The sequence below is a fragment of the Ranitomeya imitator genome, chromosome 9, assembly GCF_032444005.1.
Source record: "Ranitomeya imitator isolate aRanImi1 chromosome 9, aRanImi1.pri, whole genome shotgun sequence".
Taxonomy (NCBI): domain Eukaryota; kingdom Metazoa; phylum Chordata; class Amphibia; order Anura; family Dendrobatidae; genus Ranitomeya; species Ranitomeya imitator.
This window is the reverse complement of record NC_091290.1, coordinates 19,613,063-19,640,241: the sequence shown is the minus strand read 5'-3', so window position 1 is coordinate 19,640,241 and position 27,179 is coordinate 19,613,063. Positions and strand designations below refer to the sequence as shown.

Here is a 27,179-nt window from a genome sequence, read left to right as displayed (position 1 = left end):
GCTTCCCAACCCCTGCACCGTTCCTATATATGGCACCATGGTTCCCTCTCACCTCCATTTCAGGGTAAGTGCCCGGTGGGGGGACTGGGGGGGGGGGTGTCGCCGGCGGTCAGGAGGGCTCCTCATCCCTGGGCTCCATCTGCAGGCTTTTTGGGCGGTCCCTGTCCCTTTCCGGCGCTCGCGACCGCGCGCCGGGCCGAGGCCGCAAATTTAGTCCCCGGCTTCGGCCTAGCCGCTGGTCGCCGCCGCTAAGCTCCGCCCACTCCAGCCAGTGTCTGTGGCGCCGCCCCCCGCTCCTGGCGCTTCTCACAGCCGCCGAGATTTCTCTTCCTGATCTCGGCGGCCATCTTGGTCCCTCTCCTCAGCGCCGCAGCTCCTGCCTGTCGCATCTCTGGTGCGTCAGTGGCCCACGTGCAGCCGGCTTCCTCCTCTCAGAGTGAACACCCCAGCAGTTCGTCTCTCCTGGATAGCGGGACACAGGACCGGGGTAAGGAGACATCGTTAGCTCCCCTCTGCAGCGCCCTCTCAGTCACTGGTCACCTCTATATAGACCCTGTAATTTTGTCTGCATTAGCATCATGTCGCAGTCAAGGTCTAAAAAATCTTCTAAGGTGCATACAACCTTCTTTTCTGCGTGTACCACCTGCCAGGCCCCTCTTCCCAGGCCTCAAAGCTCTCCCCTCTGCTCTGCCTGCGATGCCCCGTGTGCCCAGGAGCCCTCCACCGCCGCCGACCCTGGAGTACCTAGCCCCCCCCCGTGGGTCGCCTCGCTTTCTCAGTCCGTGGATTTTTTAGCTAACGCCATCAAGTCCATTCAAAATCCTCCCGGGGAATGGGGCAATCCGCTACAGGTGCTAAGGGATCCCTCCATAGCAGGGGAATCGTCGGCCAGCAGGGGCCGCTCGCCTCTTAAAGAGGCACGGTCGTCCAGAAAACGGACCCGTACTACCTCTCCGGAGCGTTCTCCTCGTCATTCAGACTCTGGCAGCTCCACCTCTTGCTCACCCTCTTTGGGGGCTCGAAGCGTTCAGGACTCTGAACATGAGTCTGAAATTTCTTTGGATCCGGAGGCTCCGGAGTTCAGAGCCACGGTTGACTCCCTCATCGTAGCAGTCAATCACGCACTAAAGGTGGATGACGATTCTAATTCCGCTCCGGAACATGCGGTCTCCTTTTCCAGAACCAAGCGTTCTCACAAAGCTTTTGCCTCTCATCCAGCCTTCCTGGACATAGTCACGCGTCACAGGGAACACCCAGACAAGCGCTTCACGGGTAAGAAGGTCTTGGTTTCCAAGTATCCCTTCTCAGCTGATCTCGTGAAAGACTGGACGGATCCCCCCACGGTAGATCCGCCGGTCTCGCGCCTGGCTTCTAAGACTCTTCTCTCAGTCCCGGAGGGCGCTTCAATTAAGAGTCCCACCGAACGCCAGATAGACTCTCTAGCTCGCTCGGTGTACGAAGCCTCTGGCTCGTCCCTGTCTCCCTCCTTCGCCGCGGCCTGGGTGTCCAAGGCTATGGTTTCCTGGGCGGATGCCCTAGCGAAATCCATTAATGAGCAGGACCTCCCCTCGGAGATGGCGGACCTGGCTAAGCAGCTAGCCATGGCCAGCGATTATGTTATGTTCGCATCTCTCGACGCGGCAAATTGCGCTGCTTCGGCGGCTTCCAACGCCATCGCTATTAGAAGGGCCCTTTGGCTCAGAGATTGGCGCGCAGACTCTTCCTCTAAAAAATCCCTGATTTCTCTCCCTTTTCAAAGCGGGCGTCTTTTCGGCGAAAAGCTTGACCAGCTTATTTCCGACGCCACAGGGGGAAAGAGCAAGTTTCTTCCCCAACAGAGGCCCAAGGCGGCTTTCCAGCGCCAGCCTTACTTTCGTTTTCGGCCTTTTCGTACCAACGCTGCCTGGTCCAATCCCTCTGGCCTTCCCAGATCGGACCGCTCCGCCCGCGCAGACAGAGACGTTCGTCCATCCTTCAGACCTAATCCCTCCTGGCGCGGGAAACCGAGGCAGCCCCGAACCAGAGGTTCCAGACCTCCCAGATTCCCTTCTCAATGACTCGGGAACAGCGCCAGTCGATCCCAGAAGAGTAGGCGGTCGTCTACTCCTTTTTCAACAAGCCTGGCTCTCCGTCGTTCACGACGAATGGGTCAGAGATCTGGTATCGTCTGGCTACAAGATAGAGTTCTCCTCTCCCCCTCCCACTCGGTTCTTCCCCTCTCGTCTTCCCAGTTCGGGAGCTCAGTCTCGCGCCCTTCTTTGCGCCATCCACTCCCTCCGCCAGAGCGGGGTCATCGTGCCGGTCCCGGAACACGAGAGGTTCAGAGGCTTCTACTCAAACCTCTTCGTCGTGCCAAAGAAGGACGGGACCGTTCGTCCCATTTTGGATCTGAAGCTTCTGAACAGGTGCGTGAGAGTCCGGCACTTCAGGATGGAATCGCTCAGATCGGTCATCTCCTCCATGGAAAGAGGGGAATTTTTGGCCTCGATAGACATCAAGGATGCCTATCTTCACATCCCGATCTTCCCGCCTCATCAGAGGTTCCTTCGCTTTGCCATTCGAGAGGACCATTTTCAGTTCACAGCCTTGCCCTTCGGTCTCGCCACGGCGCCCAGGGTGTTCACCAAGGTCATGGCGGCTGTCATGGCCATTCTTCACTCTCGAGGAGTCGTCGTATTACCTTACTTAGACGATCTCCTCATAAAGGGCCCGTCGTTTCAGGCCTGCGAGTCAAGCGTCCACATTACCCTGGATTCGCTTTCTCGCCTGGGCTGGCTGATCAACTTAGACAAGTCATCTCCCGTTCCTTCCCGTCGGATCTCCTTTCTGGGAATGATCCTGGACACTTCAAGGGGGCTGGTTTTGCTTCCTCGGTCCAAGGTCCAAGCGCTCCAGCAGGGAGTCCGTACACTCTGCCATCCTCGCCCGCGAACCATTCGGTTCGCCATGAAGATCCTGGGAAAGATGGTTGCGGCAATCGAAGCTGTTCCCTTCGCTCAACTCCATCTCCGCCCCTTACAACAGGCTCTGCTGGACAACTGGGACAGGAGTCTCTTTTCTCTCGACCTCCCTTGTCCCCTGTCTCCTCGGGTCAGACATTCTCTCATTTGGTGGACCCTGGGACCATGTCTTCTCCAGGGGAAGTCCTTCCTCCCGTTCCGCTGGTTAGTGGTAACCACCGACGCCAGTCTTCTTGGCTGGGGGGCGGTGTTTCTTCACCACTCGGCCCAGGGTCGTTGGACTGCTCGGGAATCCAGCCTCCCCATCAACATTCTGGAGATTCGTGCTATCAGACTTGCTCTGATTCACTTCCACGCTCTGCTTGCGGGTCACCCAATAAGAGTCCAATCGGACAACGTCACGGCGGTGGCTTACATCAACCACCAGGGGGGTACCCGCAGCAGGGCGGCGATGAGGGAAGTCTCTCTCATCCTTCGTTGGGCCGAGACCAACCACTCCATCATCTCGGCGGTGCACATTCCGGGAGTCGAGAACTGGGCAGCGGACTTCCTGAGCCGCCAGGGCCTTGCCTCGGGGGAATGGGAACTTCACCCAGAAGTTTTTCACCAGATCTGTCTTCGCTGGGGGACCCCGGACGTGGATCTGATGGCATCCAGATGGAACGCCAAGGTCCACAACTTCATCGCTCGATCTCGGGATCCCCAGGCCATAGGAGTGGACGCGCTAATTTCTCCGTGGCATCATTTTCAACTCCCATACGTGTTTCCTCCTCTTCCCTTACTGCCGAAGGTCATCCGAAAGATCAGGACGGAGGGAGGCCCGGTCATTCTGGTCGCCCCAGACTGGCCTCGTCGCGCTTGGTACGCGGAGCTCGTTCAGCTCGTAGCCGACGTCCCCTTGCGGTTGCCAGACCGCCCAGACCTACTTCGCCAAGGACCGATCTACCATCAGAGCTCAGGGGCCCTACGTTTGACGGCGTGGCTGTTGAAACCTGGATTCTAGCTCGTGCTGGTTTCTCTCAGCAGGTCATTCCTACCATGCTAAGTGCTCGCAAGGCGTCCTCTGCCTCTATCTACCACCGCGTCTGGAAGACCTTCTTTTTTTGGTGCAGGCTCCGAGGGCTCCCTCCGCTCAGCTTCTCCATCCCTTGTATCCTGAATTTCCTTCAGTCCGGTCTGGATTCCGGTTTGGCCCTGAGCTCTCTTAAAGGTCAGATCTCAGCCTTATCCGTGCTGTTCCAGCGTAGGATCGCCACCAACCTTCAGGTCAAGACTTTCATTCAGGGAGTCTCCCATGTTGTTCCTCCTTACAGGATGCCTTTGGAGACCTGGGATCTCAATTTGGTCCTGGGGGCTCTCCAGGAACCGCCGTTCGAACCCCTTCAAGACGTTCCGCTCTCTGTTCTCTCTTGGAAGGTTGCCTTCCTGGTAGCGGTGACGTCCATCAGAAGGGTTTCAGAGCTCGCCGCTCTATCCTGTCGGGCACCTTTCCTTGCCTTTCATCAGGACAAGGTAGTCCTACGTCCTTCTCCCGCGTTTCTTCCAAAGGTGGTCTCATCTTTCCACCTTAACGAGGACATCATCCTTCCCTCCTTTTGTCCGCAGCCTAAACATAGGGTCGAGAAGGCTCTCCATACTCTGGACGTGGTACGGGCTCTCAGGAGGTACATTTCCAGAACGGCACACTTCAGAAAATCGGACGCCCTTTTCGTGCTCCCGGAGGGTCACAGAAAGGGTTTGGCGGCGTCTAAATCCACGATAGCTAGATGGATCCGATCTGCTATCCAGGAATCCTATCGGGTCAGGGGCAGTCCTATCCCGGCGGGGATTAGAGCTCACTCCACTCGGTCGATGGGTGCTTCCTGGGCCATCCGGCACCAAGCATCAGCGGAGCAGGTTTGCAAGGCCGCAACGTGGTCCAGCCTGCATACCTTCACAAAGCATTACAATGTGCATATCCAATCCTCTGCGGACGCGGCCCTTGGCAGGCGTATCCTGCAGGCGGCCGTTGCGCATTGGTAGTCAGATGGTACATGAAGTTACGTGGTTGTATTGTTTCCCTCCCAGGGACTGCTTTGGGACGTCCCATGGTCCTGTGTCCCCCAATGAGGCGAAGGAGAAATAGGGATTTTTGTGTGTACTCACCGTAAAATCCTTTTCTCCGAGCCACTCATTGGGGGACACAGCACCCACCCTGGTAGCCTTACGGCTAGTTATCTTTTTTAGTCTTTGACTGTTGTTTGACATGTTATGTTCCAATGTTTTTTGATATATTGTTCTCATTATCCTACTGCTTTTGCACTTAACTGGGTCTCTGCATGCCAGCATGAGGGTGTATACTGCAGGGGAGGAGCTAACCCTTTTTTGTCTCAGCTTAGTGTCAGCCTCCTAGTGACAGCAGCATAACCCATGGTCCTGTGTCCCCCAATGAGTGGCTCGGAGAAAAGGATTTTACGGTGAGTACACACAAAAATCCCTATTTTTCGTACTTACCGTAAAATCTTTCTTGGAGCCTTGATTGGGGGACACAGCACCCTCCTTGTTTGTTTTTTTTTGTACCATGTTGGGCCTAAATGCCCTTGTTGAGTTGGTACTTATGTTTCTGAGTTCTGTCGCTTCTCCTACTGCTTTTTACACCAACTGAGGCACTTGGTGCCTGTCGGTGGGTTTATACTGTCAGGGAGGAGCTACTCTTTTTCCTTTTCTGCATAGTGTCAGCCTCCTAGCAGCAGCAACATACACCCCACGGTTCTGTGTCCCCCAATGAAGGCTACAAGAAAGATATTTTACGGTAAGTACCAAAAATCCCTCTTTGTGTTAGAAGGGTTGAAAGTTGTCCAGCTATTTCTCATTTTTCCAACAAAATTTTTTTTTTTTTTTCTTTTTTAGGGACCACATCACATTACAAGCGACTTTGGGGAGCATATATCACAGAAAATACCCAAAGAGATACCAATCTAAAAACACGCTCAAGAAAGTTTTTTTTTTTTTTAACCCTTTAGGGGCTTCATCATTAAAGGAACGTGGAAGGAAAAATGTAACATTTTAATTTTTATCATAAAAAAAATTGATTTAGCCCCAAATATTGCATTTTCACACGGGAAGCAGGGGAAAATGAACGACACAATTTGTTGTGCAATTTCTCCTGACTACGCCGATACCCCATATGTGCTGGAAAATTAAAAGTTTCGAAAATTGCACATTGAAGCGTTCCAGAGTTATTTCCACCTGAAGCGACACTGGTTAGAATTGAAAAATTTGGCCTGGTCAGGAAGATGAACGCGAATGAAGGGGTTAAAATGGTACCAAGCAGCCCAGTATGTGACACATTGCTGGAACCAGGCTCTCTGCCCCTACATCAGAACACCCGCTGACGGATTGCCTTTTACAACTTTGTATATTTTATGTATCCTAATGTCTTTTTAATTTACAGTCCAGAAGATTACATGGACATGCACAGTCCCTTACCTCCAAACCTAAAGCCGCCCGACTGCACCAGCATCATAGAGCTTCCTTTCAGCATCCACGCTTATCAGCACCTTCGGGTACGAACTTTAATATTTTGACTTGTGTAATTGGGCTTCATATGTAAGAAGTCCAGAAATAAATGGCAGCAGTGGCCCATAGCATCAGACTTATAGCTCACTGCTGAAATTCAGCCTCCCAGCCGCCACCACTAGGGGGAGCTTACTGTAGACGTTTATTAGTGAGTTGAATGTACAGAGACTATACTGTGAGCTCCCTCTAGTGGTGGTTGAGGTTTATCAAACGAGTCTATTTTATAAGTTTATATAGGGAAATGTATTTTAAGCAATTAATCAGCCCCCAAAACATGTTACAATGTGAACAAAGTAAACGAGCCTCAGTTAATTCTTTTTTTTTTTTTTTTTTTTTTATGAGATGAGGCCCTTCCCTTCTGGTTGAAATAATATTTTGCTAATTTTCTGTCTGTAGGGTATTCAGGAAAGGAAGAACCTTTCCGCCCCGCTGCTACCTAAAGAAGATCCTATATTTAGCTCCCTGTCCTATAAGTTGGGGAAGAACGTGGAGGACATTGGGCATAAAATACACGAGGCCCTTGTGAAGGTAATTAAAGGATTATGAAGAAATTCAGATGATATTGACAGTGCACCCATGCGTATGCTTGTGAGCGGCAGACAAATGCCGCATCACGATGAGCATGCGCGTTAAAAAAGTTAAACGATATTGCAGCCGGCCTGGCACAAGTTGGCTGCCTCCTGCATTTAAAAAAAAAAAAAAAAGCAAAAATGTAAAAGAAAATGGAGATGGTTCTTAGGATTCCAAATTAGATGTAACTGGGCTTCTCAAACATTTTCACCGGAGAGACCAAACTGATGCCTGGGCCTCACCGTATGTACTGAGGGTCCATGCTAGAATTGAAAATGGGCATTCGGTTTTCCTTTAAAGGGAACCTGTCACCTGAATTTGGCGGGACCGGTTTTGGGTCATATGGGCGGAGTTTTCGGGTGTTTGATTCACCCTTTCCCTACCCGCTGGCTGCATGCTGGCCGCAATATTGGATTGAAGTTCATTCTCTGTCCTCCGTAGTACACGCCTGCGCAGGGCAAGATTGCTTTCCGCAGGCGTGTACTACAGAGGACAGAGAATGAACTTTAATCCAATATTTCGGCCAGCATGCAGCCAGCGGGTAAGGAAAGGGTGAATCAAACACCCGAAAACTCCGCCCATATGACCCAAAACCAGTCCCGCCAAATTCAGGTGACAGGTTCCCTTTAATTGATCAGAAATCTGCATAAAATTATACTAACTATAAAATTACCGCTATAGACGGCGCTGTGCAGCTTACCGACACCAGTGTGAATACTGCCTCACCAATATCTAGGGGGCGCCTCACTGGGGGGACAGCCTCACCGTCTGAGATGCATGCTGCAGAATACACGTCCGTGCCGGAGGAAATCATTGCTTTACTCTCTGATTTTCAGAATACGACTTCTTGGGTTCTTTATAACATGGCCTCGTTCTATTGGAGAATAAAGAATGAGCCGTTCCACATGGTCGAATGCGCCATGAGAGCCTTGCACTTTTCTTCCAGGTAATGCACCGTTTCCAAGCTATATATTGACTCTTAGTTCGATGCTGATTTAGGATGAGCCGTAAACTGGGATGGTGAAAATAAAGAAAGATTTGATATGTACCGGGGCATTCTGCAAACACAACTCTGTGCATTGCATTCTCCGAGTAATGGTATCAATGTCTGGTTTGGGAAAATGAGGAAGACGTGGGCGTATGATTAGCCTTAGAGGGAGCCGGCGTTTATCAGAGGTCTGTGTGTAAGTCAGAGTTAAGGTGGCTTGCACACACTTCCCACCTGCAGTCATTGCACTCCTATCCAAAGTGTAAAAATGCTCCTTCTGGTCTTATCAGTGCATTTCCCCTTGGAATGAGTGCTGGTTATTTCCCTAATGTTGGGGTCCCACCATAGCTCCAGCATCTAACAGCATCAGACTGCAGCAATGCATGAGACAGACAACGACTGTGTAGACCTAAGCACGTATGAGAAGTCACCGTATAAGCAATGTGATGGTCAGACGTGTAGGCCTCTGAGACAACGTCCCCTTTATTAGGATTTTCCCCTTGTAATAACTCCTACCTTACAGGTTCAACAAGGGGATTGCACTCCTGAACATGGCGAATGTCCTGCACCGAGCACATTTTTCAGCCGATGCTGCTATTCTGGCTCATGCTGCACTCGATGTGTCCCCGGGGCCGGACGTATCTACTGACTCGTTGGTCAGCCACTACACCTTGGGGAATATATATGCAGTGAGTATCCTCCGTTGATTTTTTTTCATAGGTGACTTCTACAAATTTCCAGTTAATTCCTTTAATCGATCATCTGATCAAATGCAGTGAAATTCTGTCTGCAGGATTTGTTTGTAGTAGTACAGATGATATAGGTACAGTTTATAATATTTTCTGTTACTGTTAGGTGCTGGGTTACCAAATATCAATCAGCCCCATTAACGGTAGGATGGATAACTAGTTGGTCAAGGAGCGGGGCTTGGAGTGGACGGGCGCGCTGTGGCTCGGGAGTGGCTTAGCGGAAGCATGCACTCTTCTGCCATGTTTGGAGCCTCTAAGGCTCATGTAAGAGCACATGTATAATTCTATCTTCCTTCTTGTAGATGTTGGGGGAGTATAATCACTCTGTACTGTGCTACGACCGAGTCCTGGAGTTGCGTCCTTTCTTCTATGAAGCCGACAAAAGGAAGAAGGCCGTCCTGTGCCAGCAGAAGCTGGAGCAGAAGTTGGAGGCTCAGCACAGGTGAGTGTCTACGCCATAATACTAGCACGGTGCCAGTGTATAAAGAACGGAAGGTGTCACAATGGCTCCTCGCTTTTACATCTGTTCCCAGGTCTTTGCAGAGGACTCTGAATGAGCTGAAGGAATATCAGAAGCAGCACGACCATTACCTGAGACAGCAGGAGGTTCTGGAGAAACATAAGCTGATCCAGGAGGAGCAGATCCTCCGGAACATCATTCATGAGACACAAATGGCCAAGGAGGCTCAGCTGGGTAAATCCGGGCAATACTATGTACTTATATAAGAGCAAGTCCAGGACAGGAGAGAATGAGGAAAGGCTGTGACTCTGTGTCCTGCAGGAGGTGATGGGTCGGGTCTGTGTCCTGCAGGAGGGGAAGGGTCGGGCATCGGTGCCCTGGAGGAGGGGAAGGTTACGGTTTGGCTACAGGACAGTAGTGGAAATCCGGGGCTTGTGACCCTGCAGGAGGGAAGGGTTGAGTTTAGGCTGCTCTGTAGGATTGCAGGAGCGTTACTCCTGGAGGCCATACATATTATCTGCATGAGGTTGTGTCTGGTCTGCAGTGTGTACTGTGATGCATAATCCTGGTAATTATTTTAGGAAATCATCAGATTTGTCAGATCAGCAGCCGTAAGCACAGTCTGCACTGCCCGTGGGATTTACCGGTGCGTTACCACCGAGGAGACGTCTTTGAGAATGTGGAGCATGTGTTTGTAAGTATCGGCGAAATGAAGAGAGAAGACAAATATTTCTGCTTTTTACATGTTCAGTTCTTTTCTGTAACGTAAATCCCGGACTCCTGTATGTAGACTGCAGCTCTGCCAGTAGTACTTGGTGCAGCTCAGTCTGCGGAGTCTTCTTACATTTCTAAGTATTTCTCGATCACCTCTCATTGGGGGACACAGGAACCATGGGTGTATGCTGCTGCCACTAGGAGGCTGACACTATGCACAAAAAGGTTAGCTCCTCCTCTGCAGTGTACACCCCACCGACTGGCATTATACTCTTCAGTTTAGCTTAGTGTCAGTAGGAGGTGGACACGGGTCTTTCATTAGACCCTTATCTACCTCAATGTGCATCGTTTCTTTTCAGGTTTTCCGGAGGGATACAGGGTGATAAGTCACACCTGTAGTCCCACAATACAGACTGAGTACGGCGTGTACTGCCACCCCGTATCCTCATAGATCCTTCAGCAGGACCAAGAGCCTAGCACACCAGCGTGCTTAGATGTCCGGTCCTGGCTCCGTCCCCCACCCACTCGCCCACCAGAGCCTGTCAGTTGTGGAGACGAGGACGTCCATCACAGCTCACTGGACATCTCATTCCTTCCAGGTTAGTACCGGCGTGGGATGTTTAGGGTGAGTATTTTCCCTTCCCACCCTGCGACCCTGGATCCTCAAAAGGGGTGCCTGATTTAGGGGGGTTTCTGATGCGAGTCCCATCTCTTTCCAGCCGCTGCACCGCTTCTGTGGCTGCGGCCGCCCTGTCCCCTGTTCCGGCGCAGCTGCCCTACAGACTACCGCGCAGCTGCTTATCCGGGCACGCTCTCAGCGCGGTCTTGCCACGCACCACTTCTTCCCTGCCGTTCATTTCCTTGAAGGGGACACTGCCCTCTGCTCCAGCGTGACGGCTTTGCCAGCCGCCGCATCGCTTCGGCCCCAAGCGGCTTCCTTTCTCCGGCCGCTATAAGCGGCCGTTCATTTCTCCCCAGCGTGGCGGCTTTGCCAGCCGCTGCATCGCTTCGGCCCCCTGCGGCTGCGCTGCTCTGGCCACTCTAAGCGGCCGCTCATTCCCCTTTAGCGTGGCGGCTTGCCAGGCCGCCACACCGCTTGGGCCTGCGACTGCTCTAGCTCCGGCCGCTGTAGGCGGCTGCTCACATACCGCGTCGCTTCTTCCACTGCGGCGCACTGTTCACCGCCGCGGCCCTTCTATCCCGGTCACCATCGCAAATTTAGGCCCCGGCTTCTGCCCGGGCCTACTTCCGGTGCCGGACTCCGCCCCCTTCCCTCGTTCGTCGGGCGGGCTTTTCTCCCGCCCGACAAATTTCACTGACACCCACCGGCGCCATCTTGGGGCTACCAAGAGTTCTCTCCTCCACATCTCAGCGGCGCAGATCGGTCAAGATTGCGGCAGCAGGCCATATCACTCCTGCCTAAGGGACTATTTCTCGCCGGAGGTCCAAACCATCACCGCTTCCTCTGGATTCCGTTTTTCGTCTGCCGTGAGTAGCTCTGCACTGCAGACTGACACTGCCCTCTGCTATCTGTCCCTTAACCCTCTGGCATTTTCTTCAGGGACCTTTTTCGCAATGTCTATCTCTAAAGGGGGCCGCTCTCGCCCTCCTACTTCTTCCTGTAATCCCTCTGCCTTAGTTAAATACTTTGCATATTCGTCCTGTAACTGCAAACTTCCCTCAGGTCAGTCCTCTCCACTCTGTCACGCCTGCAGCAACCCGAATGTTCCCACCGGCTAGGTTCCCCCGGCCGACCCGCCCGAGAGTGATAACCCCATCCCAGGCTGGGCTTCCTCTCTGTCACAATCGGTGGCCGATCTAACATGGGTGTCTCAAACCCTGGTATCTGTGCTAGATCGATTACCTCTGCAGACCCCCGCAGTAGCCAGTGGGTCGCAAGAGCCTCCGTTCAATCCCTCCTTGATAAACCGTAAAAGGTCCAGACAGGAACGACGGTCTGAGTCGTTTTCTCGCTCCATCTCGCCACACGGTCCTCCTCTGTGGTCAACGTCCTCACGATCCTCCTATTTCGGAGGGATATGGTCCAGAATCTCATTGGAGCTATAGACCAAACCTGTGGCATCAAGGAGCCCTCTACAGAACCCGCAGATCAGGCGGTTTCATTTGGACGGGCTAAACCTCCTTCCAAGTTTTTCGCTCCGCTTCCTGAATTCGAGGAAATCATGAACAGAGAAAGAGAGAACCCGACCAGACGTTTTCAGAGGGGAAAACGCCTTGGTGTTTTATATCCCTTTTCTCCAGAGCTTACCGCCAATTGGACGGTCTCTCCCTCGGTGGATCCCCCTGTTTCCAGGCTGTCCACCAACACGGTGCTTCCACTGTCTGGCGGAGCATCTCTCAAGGATTCGAACGATAGTTATAGAATCCTTTGCGAAGTCAGCCTTTGAAGTGGCTGCAGCTGCTCTATGCCCAGCCTTTGCTTCCACTTGGGTTTCGAAATCCGTATCCAAATGGGCCAAAGAACTTCGTCGAGGTATCCTGGACAGGGCGCCACCCGGACAGCTAGCGGAGCTTGCCAACCAGATTTCCCACGCGGGTGGATACCTGGTCTCCTCCTCTCTGGATGTCGCGTCCTGTGCGACTCAGGCGTCCAGCAATGCTGTTGCCATCCGCCAGACCGTTTGGCTCAAGGCCTGGCAGGCGGACTTATCTTCCAAAAAGTCCCTTACCAGTCTCCCTTTTCAGGGCTCTCGTCTCTTTGGTTCCAAGCTGGACCAAATCATTAAGGACGCCACAGGGGGTACAAGTGCTCTTCTTCCCCAGGCTAAGCCTCGCCGCCCTCCTCCTAGACGGCAATTTCGGCCTTTTCGTCGCTTTGCGGTGTCAAACTCCTTTTCTCAGCAGCAACAGAGGCCACAGGCACGTCAAGAGAAGAAGACCGTATCCTTTAGGCCCACTCCGTCCTGGCGTCCTCGCTACTCCCAGGGTAGATCCTCCAGGTCTAGGACTGGTAGATCCACCTCGGCATGACTCTCGACAAGACTCCAGCCCACCTCCCAGGCTCGGCGGCCGTCTTCTCTTCTTCAGGGACGTCTGGATTTCCTCAGTAGAGGACACATGGGTCAGGGAAGTTGTATCCTCGGGATACAAGATAGAGTTCGTTTCACGACCCTGGGATCGCTTCTTCGGATCCCGACCTCCAAGAGACCCCATTCTAGTTCCGTGTTTCTTCGCAGCCATCGCTTCTTTCCTCAAAGCCGGGTAATCGTTCCCGTCCCAGAAAAAGAATGGTTCACAGGTTTCTATTCAAACCTTTTTGTGGTACCTAAGAAAGACGGCAAGGTTCGGCCCATTCTGGACCTCAAATTGCTGAACAGGAGAGTTCGTCTGAAGCACTTCAGGATGGAATCCCTTCGTTCAGTAATTGCTTCCATGGAGGCTCAGGAATTTCTGTGTTCCATAGATATTCAGGACGCCTACCTCCACGTCCCGATATTCCCCGGACATCACCGATTCCTGCGCTTTGCGGTGCTCCAGGAACACTTTCAGTTTGTCGCCCTGCCGTTCGGTCTTGCAAACGCCCCAATGGTTTTCACAAAGATCATGGCGGCACTGATGGCCATCTTGAGGGTAAGAGGCCTGGTTCTGTTTCCATACCTCAACGACATTCTCATCAAGGCTCCGTCCTTTACTCAGGCTCACGAAAGCATGTCCATCGTTCTCGACACCCTAGCCTGTTTCGGGTGGATGGTCAACCAGAAGAAGTCCTGCCTTATTCCTTCTCAGCGCATCATCTTTCTGGGCATGCTCTTCGACACTAGTCAGACCGAAGTCTTTCTTCCCGAAGACAAGAGATCCATCCTTCGTCGGGACATACGCTTGCTCCAGGGTCCTCGTCCTCCCTGCTTCCGATCGGCCATGAAGGTCCTGGGGAGGATGGTAGCAACATTGGAAGCGATTCCCTTAGCCCAATTTCATTCGCGACCCCTTCGGCAAGCCATTCTGTCTCAATGGGACAGGTCTGTCTTCTCCCTGGATCATCCGATCCGACTCTCTTCTCGGGTCAGACGGTCACTCAACTGGTGGCTGACGTCACCTCTCATCTCCCAGGGCAGGTCCTTCCTTCCAGTTCACTGGCAAGTGGTGACGACGGACGCCAGCCTACTCGGCTGGGGTGTGGTTTTTCGCCACCTGACGGTTCAGGGCCGTTGGTCGGCGCAGGAGTCATCTCTGCTGATCAATGTCCTCGAGATTCGGGCCATCTTTCTGTCCCTCTGCCACTGGGAAAGGATTCTCGGGCCTACCAATCAGAATCCAGACTGACAACACCACGGCTGTGGCATATGTCAACCATCAGGGGGGACTCGGAGCGCCTTGGCTGAGGTTTCCAAGATTCTCCTCTGGGCAGAGGCATCGGTTCCGGTGATATCCGCGGTGCATATCCCCGGCATGGACAATTGGGCCGCCGACTTCCTCAGCCGCGAGGGCCTCGCGGCAGGGGAATAGTCCTTGCATCAGGAGGTCTTCCATCAGATTTGTCTTCGATGGGGGACTCCGGACGTGGACCTCACGGCGTCCCGAATGAATAGGAAGGTTCCGCAGTTTGTCTCCAGCTCTCGCGATCCTCTGGCAGTGGGCGTCGACGCTCTGGCCATTCCTTGGTCACAGTTCGTACTACCCTACCTGTTCCCACCCCTTCCATTACTTCCCAAGCTGTTGAAAAAGATCAAAGCGGAAGGGGTGCCAGTCATTCTGATCGCCCCGGATTGGCCCAGGAGAGCTTGGTTCGCGGAGCTCGTCAACCTTCTCGCGGACGCTCCCTGGCGTCTTCCAGACAGGCCCCATCTGCTGTCTCCGGGTCCGACCTGCCACCCGAATTCTCGGTCGCTCAGTTTAACGGCGTGGCTGTTGAGACTGCAGTTCTAAGAGCGTCCGGCCTTTTGGACCGGGTGATTCACACCATGATCCAGGCTTGGAAGCCTTCGTCTTCCAGGATCTACCATCGTACCTGGAAGGCTTACTTCCGTTGGTGCGAGTCCAACCGCGTTTCATCTAAGTCCTTTTCTCTGCCTTCCATCTTGGCCTTCCTTCAGGCAGGACTGGATTCGGGCCTTGCTCGGAGTTCCCTCAAGGGCCAGGTTTCTGCTCTTTCCATCCTTTTCCAGAAGACCTTGGCTTCTCGGCCACAGGTTAAGACCTTCCTTCAAGGAGCAGCCCATGCTGTCCCTCCGTATAGGGTCCCTGTGGATTCATGGGATTTAAATCTGGTACTGGATGTTCTGAGGGCTTCCCCCTTTGAGCCCCTCAGGGAGATTCCGCTGTCGGTCTTATCGTGGAAGGTGGCCTTTCTTGTGGCCATCACCTCTATCCGCCGCGTTTCCGAGTTGGCGGCCCTCTCTTGCCAACCTCCGTTCTTGGTCATTCACTAAGACAAGGTGGTCCTCAGGCTTCCGCCTTCCTTCCTTCCTAAGGTGGTTTCTACCTTCCACCTCAACGAGGACATCGTGCTACCTTCCCTTTGTCCAGCTCCGACTCATCCTCTGGAGCGATCGTTGAACAAGCTGGACCTCGTCAGGGCGGTGAGGATCTACCTGAATAGAACGTCCACTTTGCGGAAGACAGATTCTCTTTTCGTCATTCCTGATGGCACGCGCAGAGGTCAACCGGCTTCTAAGGCGACTATTGCTCGCTGGATCAGAACGGCAATTCTGGAGGCTTACCGGATCAAGAACAGAGTGCCCCCTTCTGGGATTAAGGCTCACTCTACCCGGGCGGTCGGCGCCTCCTGGGCGGTGCACCACAGGGCTTCCGCCCTACAGCTTTGCAAAGCGGCAACCTGGTCTTCCATCCACACGTTCGCCAAATTTTACAAGGTCCATACCTACGCTTCGGCGGACGACAGCCTAGGCAGAAGGATCTTGCAGGCGGCAGTGGTGAGTCCTCTGACCTGATGGAAGTCTGTTTTTCCCACCCCAGGGACTGCTTTTGGACGTCCCATGGTTCCTGTGTCCCCCAATGAGAGGCGATAGAGAAAACAGGATTTTTGGTTGCTTACCGTAAAATCTGTTTCTCGGAGCCTCCATTGGGGGACACAGCACCCTCCCATGTTTCAATTTCTGTTGTTCTATGCTCTGACTGTTCTCACGTTTACAGTTCTCATGTTTGTGGTTATGGTTATCAACCTTGTTCTTTTCTCCTACTGCTTTCTCACTAAAGGTACCTACACACTAAACGATATCGCTAGCGATCCGTGATGTTGCAGCGTCCTCGCTAGCGATATCGTTCAGTTTGACACGCAGCAGCGATCAGAATCCTGCTGTGATGTCGTTGGTCGGGGCTAGAAGGCCAGAACTTTATTTGGTCGCTGGCTCTCCCGCTGACATCGCTGAATCGGCGTGTGTGACACCGATTCAGCGATGTCTTCGCTGGTAACCATGGTAAACATCGGGTTACTAAGCGCAGGGCCGCGCTTAGTAACCCGATGTTTACCCTGGTTACCATCCTAAAAGTAAAAAAAAAACGCTTCACACTTACCTTCCGCTGTCTGTCCCCGGCGCTCTGCTTTCCTGCACTCACTGTGAGCACAGCGGCCGGAAAGCAGAGCGGTGACGTCACCGCTCTGCTTTCCGGCTGCTGTGCTCACAGCCAGTACAGAGAAGCACAGCGCCAAGGACAGACAGCGGAAGGTAAGTATGAAGCGTTTGTTTTTTTACTTTTAGGATGGTAACCAGGGTAAACATCGGGTTACTAAGCGCGGCCCTGCGCTTAGTAACCCGATGTTTACCCTGGTTACCGGCATCGTTGGTCGCTGGAGAGCGGTCTGTGTGACAGCTCTCCAGCGACCAAACAGCGACGCTGCAGCGATCCGGATCGTTGTCTGGATCGCTGCAGCGTCGTTTAGTGTGAAGGTACCTTAACTGAAGAGTATAATGCCAGTCGGTGGGGTGTACACTGCAGAGGAGGAGCTAACTTTTTTTGTGCATAGTGTCAGCCTCCTAGTGGCAGCAGCATACACCCATGGTTCCTGTGTCCCCCAATGGAGGCTCCGAGAAACAGATTTTACGGTAAGCAACCAAAAATCCTGTTTTTCATGATGTTTTTCCCTGTTTTGTCAGTTTGGTGATGACACGTCCTCGGCACAGATTACATCGGACAATTTAGATCTTCAGGCAAATCAGAGTATTCTGCGCCCCCCAGTGTCTCGTTCTGCGTTAAAAGTGTGGGGATTGGATGCGGCCTCATTTCATGTAAGTGGCATCATAGCAGTGAAGCGATGGACCCGTGTATACGGCGAGTGCGGAGCCATGACACCACAGCGTCACTCGCTCTGCGCGGACTGTTCTCAGTACCGCAGCTCACATCACATTTTACTAAAATCTGTCCGGGTGTGATCAGAGGAGGAGAAGCTAAAATTTAGAAAACTGCACATTTTTTCAGGTTTTCTGTAAATTTTAAAATTTTACTTAGTAAATCACAACGTAGACACACAAAAATCCTGTTTTTTATTTTTTTTTAGGAAGAAAGAGATAATCTGTGGCCCAAGAAAGCGGATTGTGCTAAAAAGTTTCCAACGGTTCCTCCACCTGAAGAGCTTTCAAAATATTACCTACCTCCTGCACAGCCTGGTCTGAGGTGAGTGTTCGGCTGAGCGTACAGATGACGTAGCGGACAGCCATGTCTCCCTTCTCCCCCATACACACGAGCTCCCCACTAACAGCTCAGTGTTCATGTGTTCTCTATGGTCAGCATGGAGAACGCCACTGACAGACACCTCTGCTAGTGGAATATCTCCTGAAAACAAAAAAGGTTTGTGCAATGAAATTCCAACCACTTTCTCCTCTTCTCCCCATGGAGACCCCCATACACATCAGATGGTTGGACTGGTGACTTTCATCGAATGTGTATGGGGGTCTTCAGTGTTGTCAGTATACATCCCCTGATGGGCTCTGAATGCAGCGTTACTTTGCATCTCATAACCGTTAATATATTTCTGCGGACCCTGTGGTCCTGTAGAGCAGGGGTGTCAAACTGCGTTCTTGGAGGGCTGCAAACAGGTCATGTTTTCAGGATTTCCTTGTACTGCACAGGTGATAATTTAATCACCTACACAAATAATGAGTTGGTGATTAAATTATCACCTGTGCAGTACAAGGAAATCCTAAAAACTTGACCTGTTTGCAGCCCTCGAGGAATGCAGTTTGACCCCCTGCTGTAGAGTAAGGGACCACTTCTGCAGCTGCCCCCATTCTGACTTACAGCAGGGAATCCCAAATACAAGATTTAGAAAAGAGGACCTGCTAGTAGAACTATATAAGATATGGGCAAGAATTTCTCACATCATGTGTACTAAAATACAGCCTAGTTCAGGGTACTGCACTGTTTCCATAAGGCCCATTGGCAGGTAAGGAAACCACATGGCTCGGCTGCTTCGATAGTTTCCCTTCTCCTTCTGTGTCCAGTGCATGAACGGCTGAGATGGGGATAACGGGCGAAGCAAAAACCAAATATAAGTTTGAGATGCATCATAAAGGGTCGCTCCTTCTATCAGTACCTTGTGGACACCATGTGCATTAAAATACTTAATTGCCGCCATCTTGTGCCGTTTCAGGCACTGCTCCGGTCCCTCTCCTGGAGCATTTGACTGCAGCTGTGACCGGCAGCGCTTCTGTTTGGGCTGGAAGCCACTTTCTCAAAGTAAGTCTATGAAACTCAGAATGGGACTTGCATTAAGAAAGGATCTAACAGTCCGCTGTGTGAGCCGACAGATACAGGAGAGGGACCGGAGCAGCGCTGGAAGCGGCAGACGACTGCAAACACTGCACCCAAATTACTGAAGGCTAATGCAGGGGGCAATAATTAGAAACCCTGGAGTGGTACTTTAGGGGTCCTGATGTATTTGGTTTACATTTTTTAGAGTCAGCCCTGCTGTTTTGAATTATTTGGATACTGTAAGTGATCTGCCCACACCGGACTGCACATCAGTCCCAGAAAAGCGCAAGAACGAGTCTCTTCATAGGCTGCTAATGGAGGTGGAAGGAAAGTTGGACCTGCAGCAGCTGAAGCCGGACAGACATGCCCAGCAGGTATATATCTGTACACCTCAATGCTGTATACACATCCGCTCTCATACCAGCAGTCCAGCGTCTCATTAATTTATTTATTTTTTTTTTTCAGGCCCTGCAGTCTCTCATCAACAACCTCAGTATTTCAGAAGACGAGTTAAAGCTCTCATTATATCATTCTCTAGCTCAGGTCTGTGACGTTCTTCATGTTTTATATTAGAAGCACATGTATAAAGTACTGAAAAAAAAATGCTAAGATTCAGACGTAGGAGATGAGCCTGCACAATCCACAGTATGTGTCAGATGGCATTAAAGTGGCTAGCCTGGGAGCTCTCTGCGATTGTGACTCTATTGCTGTAAGTTTTCCATGACATCCAGGAATCTAAGGAAGGTCTCAGGTCTGGTACTTTTCTAAGCCTGTTTTGGTGCTGCAATAGGAAAAAAGCCCGACACACGCTCAGAAACTGAGCCTGCGCCATCTGCAGCTGGAACCGGCTGTAATTACACAGCTGACATCCTGCTGAAACCGCTGAGTGATTTACATAGATAGGGGGCTCCTTTTCTCATGAACTTAAAAGCACCAGTTAAAGGAGTTGTTCGAGATTTTAACATTGATGGCCTATCACTAGGATAAGTCTTCAATGTCTAATTGTTGGAGGTGCGACATCGGCCATCCTCGCCGATCAGCTGTTCCTGGAGTCGGCTGGAACTGCTCATTTATGGAGCTGCACAGCTCCATAGACCAGAATAGTGGCCGGGTACTGCACATCCACCCCCTATTTATTTGAAGACTTATATACTCCCAAATGATATTAAAGGGGTTGTCCACTAATCGGGACACCTCCTTTTTTTTTAATACTATATTCCCCAGTGTAAAAGAAATTCAGCAGATACTCCTCTCCCTCATCGGCACCATTCCAGCGATGTCGGCACAGGTCTACATGGGCTGGAGTGACATTAATATGCTGCTAACGGGATGCAATTGTCATACTTCCCTCGAATTTCTGAAGTTTGGAAGTGTGAGCAAGCAGCATATCTACGACCGCTAATTGGTACTAGTGCGCTCCTGTGACAACAAACAGGAGTCCTGATTAGTGATGAGCGAATATACTCGTTATGCGAGATTTCCTGAGCACGCTCAGGTGTCGTCCTAGTATTTTTTTTTAGTGCTCGGAGATGGTTTTTATTGCTGCAGCTGAATGATTTACATCTGTTAGCCAGCATAAGTACATGTGGGGGTTGCCTGGTTGCTAGGGAATCCTCACATGTACTTATGCTGGAGAACAGATGTAAATCTTTCAGCTGTGGCTAAGAAAACGAAGTCTCCGAGCACTAAAAAATTCTCAGTGGTCACCCGAGCGTGCTCGAGAAATCTCGAGAAACGAGTATATTTGCTCATCACTAGTCCTGATATGACATCACTTTAAAGGTGCCGGTGTGGGAGGTGATTATCTGCTGTTTTGATTTTGGGAAGTAAAATACTAGTAGTAGATGACCCCTTTTAGAAAAACAAAAAGCGTTTTGCCTCTGGAATTGCCCCTCTGAGGTGTGAATGATGCAGCACCACTGCTGACGAGTACCAGTCCTTCTATGGGATCATTGCTATAATACTCCGGACTAAATGCCCCTCTTCTGTATAATTGTGGCATGATATAAGGAGCACGGTTTAATATGTCGGTTATCTTTCAGCCAGCCAGTCCGGTGTGGTCCGTCCTGAATGAGGCAGCGCTGTATTGGCGAGCTGTAGGAAACTGTACACAAGCCATCGCTTGCCTGCGCAGAGCCTTGAACACGGCTCCTGCCCACCACCAACAAATCCCACTCGTGAATCTGGCCAACTTACTGATGCACCACGGACTTCACCTGGATGCCAGTAAATTATTAGTACAAGCAAGGACCTCGGACCTCTCTGAGGTGAGTGCCACAGATTATACATGGTGCAAAATTCCCTTTTATGCAAACTTCTATGTCCCCCTTTTTGACAGGCAGAGTGGATCCATTCTCTGGGACCTACTCCCAGAGTAACACACAGGAGCCACTTCTCTCACAAGAGGACGGGGCACTGCTTGCCGTCATTACCTGCACTGGCTGATCGGTGCGCACCCATGGATATGTGACATGGCGGCATTATATATAGTACTTGGCTTCACTACTGCAAAAGAAACACGCAGCAATATAATTGTATAATTCTTCTTTTGCAATTCTTTCCTTTAACTATGAAAAAGCATGGCACACGTGATGTCAGACCTCATCCATGTCGGGGTCTTTTCTGACTTTGTTGGATGCGTGAATGAAACATTTAACTTTTTAGTGAATTTTTGGAACCTGCAGTTTTTCTGGGTGTTTATACGTTCCTTAGTGAACCATAAGTAAGAAAACAAAAGATATTGTGGCTGATTTACAAAAAATGTTGAACTTTTAGACACTGTTTGTACTCTCTTAAAATCCGCCACATATATCAGAGGATCTGGCATTTTTCGGCATTCATTACACAAGTTGTCAAAACTTGAACATGTTGGACAAAAAAGACCCCACTTAAATGCTATTTGACCCCTTCACAATCGATGATGCACATGTACGTCATCTGCCGTGTCCCTGCCTTATGTGTGGGCTCACGCATCTTACTCAGCACTTGATGGCTGATTTAGTTATCATGTCCCATGTGAGCCTTTTTTTTTGGGGGGGGGGGTGAAAGTCTAGCCAGATTTCCGGTGCACTTAGCTTAGTAATTCTGTCCCACAAGGTGTAGTGCATTTTATATTTTAGCATAGACTTAGAAGTAACATCTGACTGCAAAATGCACAAAACATAAAATAAAAAAAAAAAAAGCATGAAATGTGATGGATGCAAACAAGAAGTATGTCTGTCTTTTTCTTTATAGGGTTATTCTGGACAGTGTGATGAATGTTATGAGTGATGCATTTACTGACTGTAGATTTTCTGTGATTTAATGCATCATGCTTCATCTCCAGCCTCTGGCACTGCTGAGCCTGGGGAACGCTTACCTGTCCCTGAACAACCTGTCTGCCGCTTTACAAGTCTTCCGTGCCGCTCTGGATCTGAACAGAGGATGTCCAGAGTGTAGAGCGAGCCTGCAAATTATCCGGTGCCTACAGCTGTACCCCCTCCTGTACAACGCCTCGTCCTCCGTGTGCAGCGGTAAGCATACTTCCGGGCCTCCGCTCACAGATACTGACGTGTAACCTATAATCTATCATCTCTTCTCAATCACCCTGCACAAATAAATGCTGAAAAACAACAATTGCTTCATGTTCATGACTTTGAAATTGCAAAATCTGGTTAATAGCAAAATTTGCAAACAAATCAATAAAACAAGAACAATGTAAATATCTGAACATAACTTGTATACGTGGTTTCTCCAAATTCAGCACAAAATGCCGTTTTCACTGACTACTGCAGTCTCAGCATTATTAGTAGTACTTCATAGAGCTCGTCTGGCTGTTATGACCTGCTGGAAAAGTGATGCATAGACAGGGAGCAACTTCTGGCAGTGTTACTGAGGAATTTTAGCCTATTCCTCATGGGCAAAGGCCTCCGGGTCGCTAATATTTATAGGTTTTGCAGCTGCCTTCTTTACTCCCCACTAAAGCTGTTCTGTTGGGTACAAGTCAAGCGACTGCAACGGCCGCTGCAGATCCTTCCAGGACTTCTGAAAATCAAATGTTCCTGCTGAAGAGATACAGAAGGAATCAGAGTTCACAAATTCAGAGTTATTCGAACACCAGCTTCACTACCTGGAGGTGGCAGAACGAGGACGCCGTCATTGACTGTGACCAGGAGGCATGAGGTCAAATGATTGCAAAAGACCTGCAGCAAGAGTTCTGGGCAACAAGCACGGAGTGTCCAGCTTGCACAGGAAGATGCATATTAAACCGTGAATGTCTCCATGTCTGAACTTCAAAATGTCTCCTATAATAACCCAAAACTACAAGAAAATGTTCTTCCAATCTGCTCAAAACCGTGTAAATAATCAAAGCAGTTCTGAGATTGTTCTATGGAGCAAAACTGGAACTTTTCAAGCCTCAGCGGTAATCTGGAGGAGGAAGACTCAACTGTACCCTGAAAATAACACCCTGCCTAAAATGAAGCATGGCGGTTGCCCAGAGATGCCTATAGTAAAGGATGGCACTGGCTCGGTGATGCCTACAATGCAGCATGGTAGTGGCTCAGTGATACCTACAGTTAAGCATGGTGGTGGCTCGGTGATTCCTATTAAGCATGGTGGAGGCTTGGTGCTGCCTACAGCGAAGCATCGTGGTGATGCCTGCCATGAAGCATGGCGGAGGCTCTGGTATGCATACAGTGAAGGATTACAGTGGCTCAGTGATACATGATAGGGGTTTGGTGATGCCTACAGTGAAGGATGGCAGATTCCTACAGTGATGCAAGGTTGGTGGTGATCAGGGGCTGCTTGGCAGTGTGTGGAGGCCAAGATAGTTTCAACCAAGTATCAGTTAATCCGAGGAGAAAATGTTATTCCTTCTGTGAGAAAGCTGAAGATTAAGCGTCATTGGAGCTTCCAACTGGCCGTCACGAGGGAACGTCACATGGGTCCTGCTCCCAGGGTTATGGTGCAGGGTGGCATAATTACACTAGTCGGACCCCCACTAGTCTTCATTCCATGTCACTAACAGCTTTTCATTACATTGCTTTGGTGGCCATTTGTTCAAAGTGTTACAAGAACCTTTTTCAAAATGGCACCTCCAGGGCGTACGTTGCTGGTGTGAGCCGCCTGTGTGTCCTAAACCTGCTCAAATGGCTGCAGCGTCTGCAGACTTGTCTCCATCGGGGACATCATTGGTCAGCGATTACACAGGAGCCGCCAGCAGAGGAGCTTGATGATTTGCCCAAGTTCATTAAGAGGCTGAACCTTCTTCAGACGACCATCAATAACCTCAGTGATAGCAGCCAAGGCTGGAAGTCCTGAGATTTCTGCATGTGGCTCATACTCCAGACTGAGGAAATTGTAATTCTTTTGTTTTGTTTCCATTTTTCCATCATTTGCAATTCGGTAATGTCTCCATCCTGTGACCATCATTATACAACTTGTCTTAAAGTTTTAGTTTTTTTAATTGGAGTGTAATTGCATTTTTCTTGTTTCATTGGTTTATTGCAATAATCAAAGTTTTTTTTATATTTTGCTGTTTAAACTTATTTTACAATGGTGGTGATGGGGAAAGGACGATTATGATCGGTTGTAAACTCCGAGAGAGTGTTTTTGTTCTTTGTTAGATCTGGCAAAAAAAAAATGTTTACAGCGGCAATGATTAAAAAATGCTTTCCTATTGGATAAATCATTTTACGTTTCAGACCTTTGCGGACGCAACTTCACACTTGTTAGGCTTGTGTCTCCTCTCCATCGTCTTCCTAGATCCATAGTTTTGTATGATACAACTCACTTTACCATATAATCTGCTGAATGAAAAAGGAAAACTTATGTTTTTGGTTTCAAATGAAAAAAAAAAAAAATCACAATGTCATTGTTGTTTGGGTTTCATTCGCTGAGCGATTTAAAGAGGACCTGTGGGCAGGACTTGTGGGCAGGACCTGTGGGCAGGATTGTGCTCAGTGACTACAGACAGTGTCAGGAAGACTCCAATATACTGATTACACTGATACCTGGTGATTGGAATCTGTCTTGTGGTTGTTGTTTAATCTTTATTTTCAGTTTTGAGTTAATGATATGCTCATGCTCCGGGGCGGCCTATGGGGGGGGTCTTCATGTGGTGCTCTGATTAGCTATTCATAATGCATGTATAATGTGCATTTAATTCCTTTTATTTGATTCTATAAATAAATTCATACCAAAAAAAATCTATGGCAAGATGGCGCCGGACACGCTTGCGCAGTAGCGGCTCTCGACGATCCGACCCCCTCAGAAATCCATACCGCCTCCTCCCTTCTGTAGGCACAGCATTCAGAGATCTTCTGCGCAGGCGCCGGCGACCTCTACACCAGTGACCTCCGGTGTGCGCGCCGATAAGGTGCTCTCCCCACTTCCTCCCTGCATAGTCATTGGCCAAACGAGTGCTCCTGTCTGTGGGACAGACAGCCACCGTTGCTGTCAACCGTACAACCAGCTGCCAGCTGTGTAGGGGCCATGCAATGTCCGTGGGAATGCTGCTGGTGGCGCTGTACTCAGTATGCCATAGACTTTACATAGCACGGCAGCAGTCGAACTCCACTGATCCAATAAAGGGGTTGTCTACCGCTGCTGGCGATGGTTCTGCATCGTGCATGTGTACAGCGAGTTGGTAATCGCTCACATTTGCAGACTTTGCCGCAGCAAAAACGTTTCTCGGCGCAAAGAAAAGCTGCTAGAAAAAAGCACATTCTTGTCTGCGTATTTTTTTTTTTAGCATTTCCCATTCCGTCGAAAGGGTGTAAACTGCTGAAAGAATTGACGCTGCAAGGAAAAAATACGGAACGCGTACATGAGATTTCAGGGGTCATATTCACTGGTTACAGCACGATGTTCCGTTTTTCATGGCATAAACCTGACGTGTGAACGCGCCCTTACTCCACCATACCGGCTCGGCAGGAGTTTGGGGTCACAATATAGACGGCACCGCTCACTTGGGATAAACCCCATTAATATCCATCATGTGGGTTGATGCCGATTCAATGCCACATGTAGGACTGGCGCTATTTTTTTTTTTTTATGCGGGGGGTAGCATTCCTTATGAGAATTTTAATCATAATGTATCTGGATCCTTTTATAGCATCCCTGCCTGTATGTCTTTCCTTTAGAATATGTAGAAATGCCGATTACTGCAGTTGGGTGGGACTAGAAGTCCCAGCATGGTGTATCTGGAGGGAATCCTGGGACTGGCGTCTTTTATGATGTCCTTTCTGTCTTCTTTGCGTTCTCCTTGCTCATCGTCCCCTCCCTCCATCTCTGGCTCGTGATCTCTGCTGGAAGCCGAGCTGTCTGAGGCCGTCATTAATATTCCGGGCACGGCCACGCTCTCTATAGGTAGCGGCAGCGCCCGCCGTGTGTGAGCGGCATCCGCAATCGCATCTTCTAGTCTCTTATCCGCACGCGGGGCTGCAGAGTTAAATTTAGCTCAGTGTTTGGGCCCGGCGAGCGGAGGGAAGTCACTTCTGCTCTCACGTCACACATGGAGCCAGTGGTAGAAGGGGCTATGAAAGGAGCGGCACAGGGGAGTCACAGCCATCTACACAAGGAGCACAGCCCCATTAATTATTCAGCAGACTATTTTTAGTTCCCCTCCCTTTATGCTGCAAGATGTGAGTCGTGTACACTCGCCCCCCAGCACCCGACCCCACCTCGGTGTGACGGAAATGCATAGTCTGATAGCTACTCGGTCATCACATAGCCGTACATGAAAGGACGAACCCCGGCGGGCACCTAAGGACATACAGTACACTGCTACTACCCCCTTTATCATTACCACTGCAGCAGGGGATGGCGGGGAAAACGCAATAACGTATTAACAGATAAGGTTCACAGGGAGCAGTATTATAGTAGTTATATTCTTGTACATAGGGGGCAGTATTATAGTAGTTATATTCTTGTACATAGGAGCAGTATTATAGTAGTTATATTCTTGTATATAGGGGCAGTATTATAGTAGTTATATTCTTGTATATAGGGGCAGTATTATAGTAGTTATATTCTTGTATATAGGGGCAGTATTATAGTAGTTATATTCTTGTATATAGGGGCAGTATTATAGTAGTTATATTCTTGTACATAGGAGGCAGTATTATAGTAGTTATATTCTTGTACATAGGAGGCAGTATTATAGTAGTTATATTCTTATACATAGGGGCAGTATTATAGTAGTTATATTCTTGTACATAGGGGCAGTATTATAGTAGTTATATTCTTATACATAGGGGCAGTATTATAGTAGTTATATTCTTGTACATAGGAGGCAGTATTATAGTAGTTATATTCTTGTGCATAGGGGAAGCATTATAGCAGTTATATTCTTGTACTTAGGGGCAGTATTATAGCAGTTATAGTCTTATACATAGGGGCAGTATTATAGTAGTTATATTCTTGTACATAGAGGCAGTACTATAGTAGTTATATTAGTGTACATAGGAGCAGTATTATAGTAGTTATATTCTTGTACATAGGGGCAGTACTATAGTAGTTATATTAGT

General features: G+C 49.9%; 1 protein-coding gene across 3 annotated transcripts in view; it reads left to right on the top strand.

Moving 5' to 3' along the window:
• The window catches only part of TTC17 (tetratricopeptide repeat domain 17), a 67,151-nt gene that overhangs the window by 17,533 nt on the left and 22,439 nt on the right, over positions 1-27,179 (top strand). For all 3 annotated transcript variants that reach the window (XM_069739725.1, XM_069739726.1, XM_069739727.1), the window contains exons 4-16: positions 6,394-6,505; positions 6,915-7,046; positions 7,925-8,034; positions 8,600-8,765; positions 9,128-9,267; positions 9,359-9,519; positions 9,867-9,979; positions 17,076-17,207; positions 17,477-17,592; positions 18,875-19,043; positions 19,135-19,212; positions 20,712-20,936; positions 21,995-22,181. In XM_069739725.1, coding sequence (XP_069595826.1) covers positions 6,394-6,505; positions 6,915-7,046; positions 7,925-8,034; positions 8,600-8,765; positions 9,128-9,267; positions 9,359-9,519; positions 9,867-9,979; positions 17,076-17,207; positions 17,477-17,592; positions 18,875-19,043; positions 19,135-19,212; positions 20,712-20,936; positions 21,995-22,181 — 1,841 coding nt within the window. The remainder of the gene's footprint in view (positions 1-6,393; positions 6,506-6,914; positions 7,047-7,924; positions 8,035-8,599; positions 8,766-9,127; positions 9,268-9,358; positions 9,520-9,866; positions 9,980-17,075; positions 17,208-17,476; positions 17,593-18,874; positions 19,044-19,134; positions 19,213-20,711; positions 20,937-21,994; positions 22,182-27,179) is intronic.